Below are 13,372 nucleotides of genomic sequence, written 5' to 3' on the forward strand. Positions count from 1 at the left end.
CCTTTCTTTCTCTCTTTTTTTTTATCTTGTTTCAAGCGTAAATAAAGTTGGCTAATTTAACATGCAGATGTTACAGGTTCTGTAGATTATCATCACTTTTCTGCTCTTTGCGCAACTCCTTGATAACATTCTATCGTAGTGTGGTTTACATTCCTTCCCTTTGTCTCTGTCGTGTTATTAACACTTACAGCGAGGGCTTCAGGGTTCACACCGCGCTCACAGAGAGAGATGCACAATGCTAGAGTGTCGCGATCAAGGCCGGTGTCCAAGAGGGTTGCCATGTCAAACAAGACTGTATGTTCTCTTTAATAAAAGCTTCTTGATGCAGTTGAGGCCAAGTATGCAATACTTGCTGTCAAGGGTTTCTTTCACATTGCTCGATCTTGCCTGGTCCATTGGTTGGTTGGAGGACGCAGGAACGGATATTCCAAAGAAGGTAGAGCCGCCGCCGCAAGCCCGCTGGAAATAATTTCATTCAAAGAAGGCGCAGGCACCTGCCTCCCCCTTTTTTTCTTCTTTCCACCCATCACCCCGTTTTCCAAATTCCATATGGAGCCTTTGGATGAGGAGACAAGCGAGGTAATCCTGAAGCGGATAAAGTGGCGGCATGGAATCCGGCCGTCGGGTGAACTAGCAGATCAACCATCGTTCGTTCTTCGCGCCATGCCCGATATCGTTCTTGTCTCGCCAGACCAGTCTCGGTCGTTCCTTGTCACCGAATCGACCTGGTCCGACAATCTAGTAAATTCATGTGTTTTGTGGACACTGCACGATGACGCGACAATCGACGCCGCCGCAGAGTGCCATGCTATTTTCCAACGACGCCAGCCTGTAAATCAGCGAACACTCCACTATTTACACTTTGAAACTTTTGCTTGGTTTCCAATCAACTCGATCCTAAGACCAACCAAGAAGTTTCAGAAAGCTTTGGATGAAGCACTGCAACAATGGCCAGAGACGCCACAGCTTGCGTGGCAGCAATTATGTCAAGTGTGGCAAGAGTTTGGATACCTGTGGCCACAAAAGATCGTCCTTGGTATGAAAAGAAGAAGGAGAACAAAAAAATTATTATAGAAGACCATCAAACTCTAAACTACGGGCGTTGCACGAGTGTAGGACGTAGATGCCACGTGAGCAAGTCATACAAAGCTTCGCCCGAACGAAGAGATAGATTGCATCTGTTAAGAACAGCCAGAGATGAAGTGTACGCCAAGCTGACAGAGTTGCTGAGAGGTGATGAAACCAATATGGATAGAGCGAGAGAACAAGTCACTCATGGTTCCTTTAGTTAGAAGGAGCATCAGCCCGAACGGGTAACCCGTACGAGACATGGGACATTATCAAGCGCAACGACGTGCGGCCCATTTATGAGTTTCTTCCAGAGTCCCGGCGTACCATCATCAAAGTGATCATGCGCACGTTTGTACACCGAATTCCCGTGCATCACCCTATCAAGTTACGCAACATCGGTACGTCGGGATATCTTACATGGCGATTTGCTGGAAAAGGCAAACCAAAACAACAGCAGCATCAGCAACAGCGTTCAACGCCATTCTTCTTGGCAACGACTTTTGGCGACACGACATCGCAGCTGTGGAGGCTTGAATGGAAAGCTTCGCCGCCGCAACCAGCGCGGCCTGGAGAAGCGGGAATAGGACGAGGAGCATTGAAGCTGGATGTATCATATGAGCCCGGATACGTACGATGCGGGAGCCAGGTCTACCTGTTCCCGGCCTGTGAAACGATCACAGACAATAAGCACAGACCACCTTTTCCTACACAAGATATGATTATGACTCGATCGCCATTGCTTCTTTACAGCGCAAATCCTGAGCAGCAACAGGGTCGATTACGGAGTATTGAGCTGGTTCATCCAGAGAGGAGTAGAGGCGATCCTGACCATCAGTGGACAATAGAGCTGCCAGGTCTTGGGCCCGCCCGAGACGATGATGAGTCGACAGACGAGCATTTGAATGCTGATATCATGATTGGAAGGAAGAAGCCAATATTGCACGGAGACATTGTCACTCTGCGTCAAGTGCACTATCTTTGCTCCATGGGCAATTCTCCGTCATCCGCAGTCACCAGATTTACATCGCCTTTGCCACCTGCTGCCTCGGCTTCCATGTTGAACCTTGCTCACGGAAGTCCTAGCAGCTCGACGAGTCCAGGTGCCAGCAGTCTATTCTCGTCCCCGTTGCAATGCAGCACTGGAAATACAAGCGGATCCAACAATAGCTCTGCAAGCAAAAAATTAAACTCTTCGCAAACAAATCTGCAACTGTCAAGCTTGAACGTCGTCGTAGCCAAGGAAATGGCCTTGATAGGTCACGTATGGGAGAAGTCCTGGATCATCGAGATTGCTTCTCCAAATGAGGATCCGCATTATCGTCCTTGCCCACACCTCCCACCCTTGGATACGGCGACAACGATGACAATGACCAACAAACCTGCTCTCAGTACGCTGGATGCTAAGGCTAATGCTAATAACAATAACAATCACATGGTGACAATGAAAACGGTATTGCTGGCATGTATCTTTACAGCTGAAGCAAGCTATTAATAAGTTTCTCACGTAGGAGACGAGACCCTTGAGAACAATGATGAGTGCAGAGTCGCTATCATACGATCGCAGCGATTCATCTTCAACCCTTCGAAAAATACGGTCATTGACGCAGATATCCGATCAATATAAACATTTACAGCCTTACGACGAACGGTTTGAGAATTTGTCGCAAGAGGATGTGGAACCTGTGATGGAGCAGAACAACGCGACTACTACTGCTGCTGCTGCAAAGCAAGACGATATGGTACCCACGTCGTCCTTTGCAGCAGCAATGGCAAATATGCCGCCAGCCGACACGGACGATCTGGACGTGTGTGCCAGCTCCCGCGCCGAACCCTACTTAAGACTGTACGCGTCCAAGCAGAATACAAAGACATGGTCACATTTCGTAAAAACGGCCACCTTGTTCAACTTTAGCAAAAAGTTCTCGCGATCATCACGGACGACTACGCCCTCCTCACCGTCATAATGAATATAATGCTAGACGTATAATAGCAACGAGCAGTAGCTGTATTGATTACTATCAGCTCCCCAACCTCCTTCTCCTCGTTAGCTCTATATATAATGCTTGATCTCAATGAACCAATGATTCTCTTTTGTACTGTCATTGTTCTTGGACATACTTTCTTTCACTCAACGAATTATACATACTTCCTTTTGTAGACTGGATGCTGGGGTTAATGGAAATCTTGGAGTATTTGTGTTCTAAATGAGGAAAAATAAGTGATATATCCCACTGTACGTTCTCCTGCCGACTATGCAAATGTATCTATCACAGTTATTATACCCTGTGGTCATGTGGGAATTTCCTCAGGTAATGAACAATTATAGATGATTAACAGCTGTCAACAGAAAGGATTTATCAATTTTTTTGAACTTTACAGCCTGCAAGCCCATATCTTCCCTTCTTTCTTCTTTCTCTTACCCGTTTTTACTTCATCCCTGACATTTCACAAAAACATGCATTTATATCAAACTTCATTGTTGCTCGCAGTAGCAGCCGTAGTAACGAGAGCAGACAATGGACCGCCACCGTCCACAAACAATTCAATGGAACGACTATCAAAGCCAGGTACTGTATTGCCACTATACCTGAACTGACAACTATGGTCTTTCTGACAACCACGTATGTATGGCCAGATATTCAATGGAGCATCCTTAACATGGACCTCCCTGCGCGCAAGAATCTATGTGAGCGGCAGATAGCGTACTGCGCGGTAAGTTCAAAATTGACGCGTTCAGACCGGGCGTCCTCTGACGTTGTTGGCATACATGTAACATACGTAGAATAACTGTGGTGGACCTCAAGAAGCGCCCAAAAAGTAAGAGAGACATGAATATTACCTCCACTCCAACTCATTAATCTTTTATTTCTTTTAACAACAATATCACATACATTTAGCTTCTGCAACGCGACAAGTATGGCATGGGGATGCGGCTGCGCTGTAAGTCCGTACATGGCTCTGCTGACGCTGAGTAAAAGCAACACTTATAAAGGAATCGGTGATGTAAACATTTATCTTATTGATGTAGAGCAAGACACCCGACTTTGCACCTTACATGTGGCCTGTTGTTATCGGCGAATGCAGCGGTCAAGCGCAAGCGTGCCAGGTTGCCTGCAACGAAATGAAAGCGACAGAGCAACGCCCCGACTGCTCGAATGCATGCACCGCGTACTATCAGTGCGGTACTGACAAGGCCCCACCGAGTTACTTGGAAACCAATTCGGCAAACGACGAACCATCCTACAACGGCAAGATAAAAGCTCAAGATAACTCGAGTAAAAACAAGCAAGGCCGGCAACAACAAGAATCATCTTCATCTTCTTTACTGTCATATTTCAGTGCTTCTACTCAGATGCTCTTGACAGTCAGTGTAGTTGCATTGCTTTCGCTGCAGCAGTAGCCAAGCTTGATATTATCTTGGCGCTAAAAATACAAATGCATATACAGACAGTTCTGTGTACACTGTTTTGCTTGTCCTCTTGGACTACTTTCACAACTTTTTTCCTTTCCCCCTTATTTCTCCTTGTTTTCTCCCTATTTAAGCGCAACCCCTTGGATACAATATATACACACGCACAGTCATATGTCTTACGACAACCAAAACCCAAAGGCCTACTACAATCAAGCGGGTAAATGAGAACATGAGGTGGTTCATTGCATTATGGTCCTAACTCTTGCCTGCGAAAAGAATACACTCCTGGAGGAGGAGGAGCAGCAGGTCCGAGCTCGTCGTCAACGTCCTTTCAGAAACCCGACGAGTTACCACCGCCACCACAGCTCGGCTCGCCTTCAGGTCCTCCTCCGCCCTATTCGCCCCCACCACCTTCGCAGCAGCAGCAGCCTATTCGAGACGAACGCAGCTACGGCGCGTTTGCACCGTCGCCGCCTGCGCAGACAGGATTGCTTGACCCGAACCGATCTTCCTCTTCCTCGACTCGCAAAACAGGAGGGTGGAATAATCCTCGCAAGTACCTGTAATATCTCTATTTGTGATCATCTAAAGCTAACAGAGCAAGCAATTAGATATACCGCAAGATTGGGCCCGGGAACGCGGCAGCAGCAGCGTCGATGAGGAGCAGCATTACCGAGATCCTTGGCAAGACCGCCAGCCAATGTACCCACAGCGAGCAAGAGGAGGACAGCAGGCGGATGATCCTCGGCTTAGCGAGCGTCTTGGCGGGCTGATAGCACGCACGCTCAGTGGTGGCAGCCGCCGCCGTCGCCGTCGCGGTGGCAACGGTGGTGATGTTGACGATGATGATAATGATGACCCAGGCTGTTGCCGAAAATGGTGTAAATATTTGTTCCTTGCTATCTTGATATGGTTGGTCGTTCTCAAGTACAACGACACGATTCGAGTCACTCCCGACCCTGACAAAGGCGGGGATGGAGATGGAGATTCTATCTCCTGCCAAGGCAAAGACGCTGTCGTGTGGAAGGATTTGCCTAGCTCACTGGATTTGGAAAAGAATATCTGGGTGACCGTGAACGGCCATGTATCCGGTGGCCGAGTGACGGTGCACAGCTACAAGGAGCGTAGCCAAACTGGGTCAGTCGCTGCACAGATCCGCGTTTCTCCACCGTCGCTCGTGGATCAACTGTCCTACGAGTGGTCGGATGGCCGCGATGCCCAGCTTGACGTCAAACTGCCACCGTACAAGACGCGCGATGAATGCGTCCAAGTCGATATAGATATATGGTTGCCAGATAAATCAGAATCTCTCGGAGTCGCTGTTTCCAACATGCCCATCGATGTTGTGGACGGCTTGCATCAGATGGATCTGGTCGATCTAAAGACGGCAAATGCACACATCAAACTGGTCGACTTTGAAGGCGATCAGCTCAAGCTGCAAACGACCAACGGCGATGTCAAGATTACAGATAACGTGGAGAGCGATGCGTCCGTCAGGATCGAGACTTCCAACGGTCTCGTAGAGGTTTTGGACGTTTCCGCCAAGGACTCCATCGAACTGCTGAATGCCAATGGAAATATCCAGGCCCAGCTCGTGCGTGCAGACGATCGCGTTCTTGCAAAGACATCGAACGCTCAAGTAAATATAGACACTCTCGATGTCGACCAAGCATCTATTCTGGCGTCAAATGGACCCATTGACTTGAGTCATGTGCACACTGCATCGTTTTCTGGAAAAACTTCCAATGCTTATATCAACGCAAGATTCGAATCTATCAAAGATCCAAACATCATTCTCGAAACGAGCAACGCACCCATACAAGCTCACATTGTAAGTGGTTCTGCTTGCTGGATGATGGATATATCCAGTTTACTAAATTGCTGCTCATAGACAACCGAGTATGAGGGCCGCTTTGCAATCAGTACAACTGGTTTCAACGATGCCAAGATCCAAGATGCATTAGATGAAGAAAGTCACATTGATTATGAAATCAAGCAGCACAACAGGAAGGAAGGAAGCAGATTGAAAGGAGATGGCAACTTGGTAGCTACGACTAGCCTTGGAGATATTGAAATCGTGTTCGATGTTTTTAAATAAGCAAAGAAGTAAAAAAACAGTATTTACATGTCAAAGGGCATGTTTGGTGAGCTCATCGGTTCAGAATCTCTTAGATGAGTAGCGTGCACCTTTTCGGTCAATTTCATTATTGACGGATCAATGATGTTGTCCAGATCAAGTTCTTGCGGAAACGTTTCGAAGCGATACATGCTTGATTGATGTTTGTGTGACTCTATCAAACGACATATTACGTCGATTAATTGTTCAATACGAATCTGTTAAACAAATGTATCATAATTAGTTTATCGCCATCGCAAAACTGAAATATAAAGCAGCTTACTTTTAGGTTCCAAAAAAGTTATAAAGCCAAATATTTCGTGCTCTCGATAGCTTTGCAATGGAACAGATACTTTCCTCTCGTAACATGAGGAACAGTCCTTCCGATGGACTGCTTAGAGACCACAGCAGTAGATGAGTCCCTGCGGAAAACCATGCTATGTGAATATTTATTCGCTATCTCGTAAATGCCTTACTTAACATATGCTTGAAGGAAATACAGTTTTAGACAGCGGAAGATCTCGAATTTAGCATGATTAAATGCGCTTGTTAAGTCCTTAAGCATAGCAAGCGTGCCATATAGACCTTTGTGAAAGTCGAAAGAAATTTTCGTATCGTTTGCTTGATCGTATCCCCTCGATGCTTGAAAGATAATTTACGCAACCAGGCATCCACATACTGACAGAAGATGAAACCGAGTTTGAGCAGTACTTCAGCGCCGTAGAAAACCCAATGGTCATTTGCTACATGAAAATATAATTATAATAAATATATACATGAATATCCAGTGAATAATAGTCATTTTGGATAAGGAACGCTACGCCTTCATCAGCACACTATGCTAGTGTTTCTACACGATGCGATTTTTCGTCGGCCTCGTGAGGACTTTAGAGATTGCGTCCGTAGATTAAATCACAAACGAAATGCGACATCACTTTCGGGGAAAAGTGTATGTAGGCCAACATCTGGCGAGAGACGAATGAGGATAATATCATAAAAGCCTGAAGCTGAGGATGTACCGGGGTCTACATTCTTACTTGCCTGGCCGGTAGCATTGAATCTAGACCACCTCTCGTTCGTATCTCGCCATGACCTTCTGACAACGTTTTCAGCGCTTATCGAAAGGCAGCAAAGTAGACCACGGCATTTGCTTTGGCTTATGTTCATATATAATTCAAGGTAGGTACTAGTCCTTTAGAGCTCTACTTGCTCATCATGCCCTCTTCTAACAATGCAGTTGCTTTCAGCATGTCTGTCGGTTCATACTATCAACATGTACGAGCGGTAGCTCCCCAAAAATTTCCTCTGATATGTACGCTTGATAAACAAAAATGCTCACTGCTATTGGATAAATGGATTCAACTATGGGTTATATTCTCAATGGCGTTTTAAGCGCTTCCAAATGCTATCATCCTGTGAGTAAATATGTTAGAATCGTTATCCTACATGGATGGCTAAGCTTAAAGTATTTTTTATGGAGAGTATTACAGATGTACATAAGGAAAAGTGAGTTTCTGTGTGCAAGTGTACGTGTAGAGCAAGGGATAGATAGAGAGAAAGCGAGAACATATATCCTAAACGTAAGTATCACATTACATTACAAAGTAGCGAGGAAAAGAGTAAAGTGGCTACTCGTCATCAGTGGCGTTAAGACGGTCGACGTCGTCGTCAAAGTGATCCGATGACAACATAGATGACGAGGGCGGTGGTTGGTCAGGAAACGAAGGCGGGGAGTAGCTCGGCGGCGGGGCGCGGGGCACAAGCGTGGTAGTATTAGGATGTTGATGATGATGGCTCGACTCGGGCAACAATGATGGTGGCTGTTGTTGGTGCTGCTGGAAATTGATGACATGTTCCTTCACACCATGTGGACTTTCGTTGGTGGTGGTACCAGTTGATGATGGCGAAATTTCCATATTCATGGCTTCTTCCGATATGGGTAACATTGTATCGTCGTGGTCTGTTGCCGCGCGAGGAGCTCGTCTGTTAGCATTGCCCATCTGCTCCAAATTTCCGCGTTTCTTTTCCGCTGCTGCCATTACACCTTTAGCCGCACGAGGTTCCATTTCTTCGAAATTTTGTGCGACGTAGTGTCTCAAATTCTCCGTGCCTGGTAAATCCTGAATCAACTTGGCGATCGTCGGATGCTTGAAGCCATAGTAATCGGGACCGCTTGCCGAGTTGGAGTGCTCTCGATTCCTAATCTCGTTCGAGCGACGTACGACAACTGTCCAAGCACCGGTGGCAGAGTTTGCAATGATAGGATCGTCAGGAGCATCGGCCGCTGTTACTCGAAACAATGGTCCATCCCCTCCATCCAGAATCGTCGACGTGACAACAGTGTTGGCGTTCGGGTCGACCATACTAGGATAAGTTCTACAATGCACTCTTGCAATTAGAAACACCTTGCACAACGTAGCACGAAACACCATACCACACTCCTTTTTTTCATACCTGCTTACAGTGTAGCCGACAGGGAATATGTATCTTTCGTTATGGAAAGTATCACGATCACTGACGATCTTGCCAAGGCTTTGCACGGTAAGGACACCAATTTGCTGAGGAAGTTTTGGTTGGCCATGTTCATCGCGTTCGATAGGCTGGACTCGGCGCGTTTTCACCGGTATTCGTGCAAATTTAGACCGTTTCGGAGGCGCAGATGCAACTGTTGCCAAGTCTCGGCCTGCGTTGCTTCGTTGCGGGCTGCTTGTTGCTGAAGACGTGGCCCGGGAATACGAAGATTGGTTTTGCCGATGCTGCGGTGAGGAGGTCACGCGTCGCTTCAACCGTGCATTTTTGGATGACGTGAAAAAGAAGTCTAGCGCAGAACCTTGTGTGTCAGAGAGGGAAGATAGCATAAGCAGCAGTGAGAACTTACTTTCATCATTGTCACTCTCTGATGCCGACAATTCACTCTGGAGGTCACTGCTGTTCTCGTCTGATGATGGTATCATACGGTGGTCCATGCGGCCAATACTATCCAAGAGCAAACTTTTTTTGTCACAAAAAAAGATTATTAAATTGATGGTGGAAAATCAGATAAACTGATGATTGTACTTACTTTCTTTCAAAGGTCAATGTCCTAATTCTCTTTTTGGCGCGATCATATTCCTTGGTCATCGTCTCATTCAACTTGAAGCGTTGTTCAGATAATAAGTTCCAAAGCACGCTCAAACTAATGTATTTACCGTCATAGTTTCTCGCAGTTTCCGCTTGAGTTTCTTGTAATTTTCCTCCGAATAACTTGGAGAAGACGGATCTTCTGGTGATCCAGGCGATTCAGCAATCTTTGAGCTGACGGGTGACGCGCTCGAGGAGGGATTAATTCCCAAGGAGGAATTCGCGGGAGGTGGAGTAGACGCCATGTAAGACACAAGTGTGGGAGTGGTGGGAGGAAGAAGAGAAAAGAGGAAAGTTGGCGCCCGGTGTCAGCAAGAAGCGACTGCTGATGACGGTTTTCCGTCAAACGAGGCGGCGGCGCCAACAACGAGCGCGGAGAACCAGAAATTGGTGAAATTTTACCGGACGTCTATACCAGTCCTCTTGACAAACAAGCAACCACCACATGGTTTTTTAAGTTTATTGATGCATTAAGCTCATAGAAAGATGTTATCAATAGCTCCTTTACTGTGCTGGAAAATGATCTGCTGAAATTGAGACGGTCCTGTAAATTGGATCGCATTCCTGAACTTGAGCCAGCTCCCGGACGCGTCCCAGGTTTTTTATCCTTTGTTAAATCATAATAATGATAGTGATATAAACCTTTGCTGGAGATCATCATATTGTTTCTGAGGACTTGATAGCGAGGTAGGCGTAGAAATCAAAAGTGGAGATCACTGTTCGTTTGGGAAACTGCCGTGTCCGAAAGCGGAAATGACCGCAGCCCGTTTTTTCGATTCCAGTTCCATTCGGGATTCAGGATGTGTATTTTTTACGCATCCTGGATCTGTCATAAAAGATCACGAGCAACCAATTGCGATCTTGTAGATTGCGTTGAGCCCTGTAAGCGGACACATGTCTGCTAAAATAGAATGGGTGCAATAGTAACAGTAGACATAGTATTGGCTTCAGGACCTGCCGCGGCAGAGAATTGCTCGTGCAGGTAGTATAGCCAATGCACATTTCTGTCATATCACAAACATTCAATGCCATTCACTAAATAAAGAGAGCTGTATGCTCCGTTGAAACAATTTAAGGCGATGAAAAAATGATGGTTTATTATTTAAGATCGACGTTTCATCAAAACCTTGAAGCTATTGCTTTCCAACTGGAGGGTTTGATATTGACGTACGTGTTCAGCTTGCTCCATTTCTTCCGGAATTGCCTTCAAATCGTACAAGCGCACAAGCATCGCCAAAGAGAGACGCATTTCTTGGATAGCAAAGTTCTTTCCGATGCAATTGCGAGATCTTTTAAAGAACATTTAAATGTATCAGTAAAAGTAGTGTCAAATACTGATATTTACACATGTACCCAGCGCTAAAAGGATAGTAGGCATCCAGTTCGGGCGAAAGGTCACCAGCACCATCCAGCCATCGCTCAGGGATAAATTGCTCGGGATTCTTCCAGTACTCGGGATCCATCTGTGCATTCCAGATACTGCAAATGACACGTGTCTAGATCGATTTGATTTTGGTGTTAGCCATTGTATTCTATGTATGAATGGTCGAAACTTACTCCTTTGGGAATAAAGAGCTTTCCACCGAGGACCATATCTTGCTGAGCGAAGCGTTCAAGACCTGCAGCGGCGATCCAGTTTTTGCGCAAAGTCTCGTTGATGACAGCATTCAAGTAAGGCAAGTGCTTGAGCTGCTCGTGCTTAAAAACGAATCCGTCCTCGAGAGGCAGTGCATCAATTTCTCGACGCAGCTTTTCCAACTTGTCTGGGTGGCGAAGCAGCTCAATAACGGCAAATCCGCTGGTGTTGCTGGTCGTCTCGGACCCGGCTACCAAGAACAGCACAGTTTCGTTTGCAATGGCTTCAGCTGTCAGGCGGTCTTCATCGCTGCTTGCATGCTGCGTATCAATCAAAATTTGGAGAATATCGTCGCGTCGTGCCTTTTCACCGCCTTGGAGACGTTCAAGGATAATGTTCTTCATAAACTACAAGAAAAAATAAATTCTGTGAGTTTACTGTTCAAATCAATAAAAGTGATAGTGACATTTACCTCTTGAAGTCTCCCTCTCTGAGACTTGAGACCACGTTTTTGGAGTTTCATGGTGACACCTGCCATCAAGGGTTCAGACATAAGCTAGCAATGCAAATTCAAAGAAACCGTGAGAATGGGGACAGTTGAGACTTCTGAACACGCATACTCACATAGTGATTAATTTTCATGTTGTTACCGATTGTGCGAGGTACAAAGTGTTCATTGTTTTCAAGCATATCAAAGCTACGGCCGAACGCTGTCTCGCCGATAATATCGAGAGCTAAGCACTGGAAGAGCACCCAAAGATTGACGGTTCCGTATCCATCAGCAGCTTGAGTCGCCTTGATATCCTTGTCGATCTTGTTGACAAACGCTTTGGTGGTCTGGTGCATGAAAGGCTCAAGCGAGCCAAGGTACTTCATAGAGAAAGCAGGCGACACGACACGTCTCTGTTACACTTTGAGTTAATATCACGTACATTGACTGCAAGTTGTCATTACACGTTACCCTTTGCTTGTGGAAGACCTTGTCACGCGTATTGAACATGGTTTGCGTGTTTCCGGCAGCTGTAACATATCAAATCAGTGTCAATGCTCTCATTTTTATATTACTATCGCGCTTATTACCAGCAAGCAGATCATAGTTGGGTCCTTTTGTAAGATCGTCCTTGACGAGAATTTGCTTGAGCATATCCTTGTCAGAAACCGAAATATAGTTTGGTCCCAAACGAACGACTCGACCGTATTTCTTGTGGTAATCGCGAAGCTTCATCCATCTAATCAAGCAAAAGTTACAGTGGGTATTCAATTATACAAAGCAATAAGAAGACTTACGCTGTGCCCAAAGGATGATCCAGGTAGTATTTACGGATTCGAAAGAATTTGCCGATAAAAGGTCCAGGAAGCGAACTAAGCGGACCAAGGAACGCATCGTACAGTTTCTATATGTAGCTCATTGATTAGCTTGACTTCAACTTTGGATTTTACTCCGTGCTCAAAATCTTACTGTTGTCACGAAATAGGCAGCGACAGAGATTGATACGATTTTACCGATTCTTTGGAGGTCCTGCTTGTTGGAAAGCGTTTCTACGACGCGATCTGTGGTATCTTGAATTGTCTTTGAGAATTGATCCATTGTTGTATGCCTGATGCCGTCATAGCAGGCAGCAGCAGCTTTTATTCTTCTGGTAGTCAAGTCGGCAAATCCGTTTCTCCGATTACATATAATTATTTGTCAAGCAGTTCAGGTTCTGCCGACCAGCACTCACCGATGGAGTTGCTGATCTGAGTAGTATATGACCATGTAATATCGATCGGAATCGTTTCTAGCCCGTTCTGCACCCATGCATTTGAAATCGATGCTTTAGGAATCATAGAAAAAAGACGCAATCTTACGGGAAAAACAGGTAAATCGGGATACGCTTGAGTAGTGACACTTTTACCATTTTTGGACGATAAATCCAATCAGAAAATAGCGCAGAAAAAGTCTTCTTGAACGATGATGGATCAAAACTCAGTGCTTACAGCCATGGCAACATTGTTGCCACGATGAAGATGATGCTGAGAGTGTATTCATGGAACGCTATGCATTCCAGCGCGATACTTCTGATATGCGTACATTAGG

The 13,372-nt window shown here is 45.8% G+C and overlaps 6 protein-coding genes across 6 annotated transcripts; 3 read left to right on the forward strand and 3 right to left on the reverse strand.

Annotated features, from left to right (window-relative positions):
• Positions 1-70: 70 nt before the first annotated feature.
• On the reverse strand, positions 71-281 carry VTP01DRAFT_7711 (uncharacterized protein; the record flags this gene model as incomplete). Its single annotated transcript, XM_069386753.1, has 2 exons — positions 71-130; positions 189-281. The coding sequence occupies 2 exons, from the start codon at positions 279-281 to the stop codon at positions 71-73; spliced, it is 153 nt and encodes a 50-aa protein (XP_069242176.1).
• Positions 282-549: 268 nt separating this feature from the next.
• Positions 550-3,035, forward strand: VTP01DRAFT_7712 (uncharacterized protein; the record flags this gene model as incomplete). Its single annotated transcript, XM_069386754.1, has 4 exons — positions 550-1,036; positions 1,117-1,233; positions 1,293-2,521; positions 2,580-3,035. 4 exons carry the CDS (start codon positions 550-552, stop codon positions 3,033-3,035), a joined length of 2,289 nt encoding a protein of 762 aa, XP_069242177.1.
• A 491-nt stretch (positions 3,036-3,526) lies between these two features.
• VTP01DRAFT_7713 (uncharacterized protein) lies at positions 3,527-4,471 on the forward strand (the record flags this gene model as incomplete). Its single annotated transcript, XM_069386755.1, has 5 exons — positions 3,527-3,638; positions 3,707-3,783; positions 3,854-3,888; positions 3,969-4,011; positions 4,100-4,471. The coding sequence occupies 5 exons, from the start codon at positions 3,527-3,529 to the stop codon at positions 4,469-4,471; spliced, it is 639 nt and encodes a 212-aa protein (XP_069242178.1).
• Positions 4,472-4,654: 183 nt separating this feature from the next.
• Positions 4,655-6,581, forward strand: VTP01DRAFT_7714 (uncharacterized protein; the record flags this gene model as incomplete). The annotated part of the gene is made up of 4 exons (XM_069386756.1): positions 4,655-4,700; positions 4,760-5,035; positions 5,095-6,314; positions 6,375-6,581. 4 exons carry the CDS (start codon positions 4,655-4,657, stop codon positions 6,579-6,581), a joined length of 1,749 nt encoding a protein of 582 aa, XP_069242179.1.
• Positions 6,582-8,227: 1,646 nt separating this feature from the next.
• Positions 8,228-9,964, reverse strand: VTP01DRAFT_7715 (uncharacterized protein; the record flags this gene model as incomplete). Its single annotated transcript, XM_069386757.1, has 5 exons — positions 8,228-8,975; positions 9,054-9,417; positions 9,478-9,590; positions 9,661-9,731; positions 9,788-9,964. 5 exons carry the CDS (start codon positions 9,962-9,964, stop codon positions 8,228-8,230), a joined length of 1,473 nt encoding a protein of 490 aa, XP_069242180.1.
• Positions 9,965-10,821: 857 nt separating this feature from the next.
• VTP01DRAFT_7716 (uncharacterized protein) lies at positions 10,822-13,051 on the reverse strand (the record flags this gene model as incomplete). The annotated part of the gene is made up of 10 exons (XM_069386758.1): positions 10,822-11,008; positions 11,073-11,215; positions 11,277-11,702; positions 11,768-11,851; positions 11,920-12,198; positions 12,257-12,315; positions 12,376-12,524; positions 12,583-12,689; positions 12,755-12,932; positions 13,017-13,051. 10 exons carry the CDS (start codon positions 13,049-13,051, stop codon positions 10,822-10,824), a joined length of 1,647 nt encoding a protein of 548 aa, XP_069242181.1.
• Positions 13,052-13,372: the final 321 nt, after the last annotated feature.

The sequence above is a fragment of the Rhizomucor pusillus genome (assembly GCF_041956525.1).
Source record: "Rhizomucor pusillus strain CBS 183.67 unplaced genomic scaffold VTP01scaffold_4, whole genome shotgun sequence".
NCBI classification, from domain to species: Eukaryota; Fungi; Mucoromycota; class Mucoromycetes; order Mucorales; family Lichtheimiaceae; genus Rhizomucor; species Rhizomucor pusillus.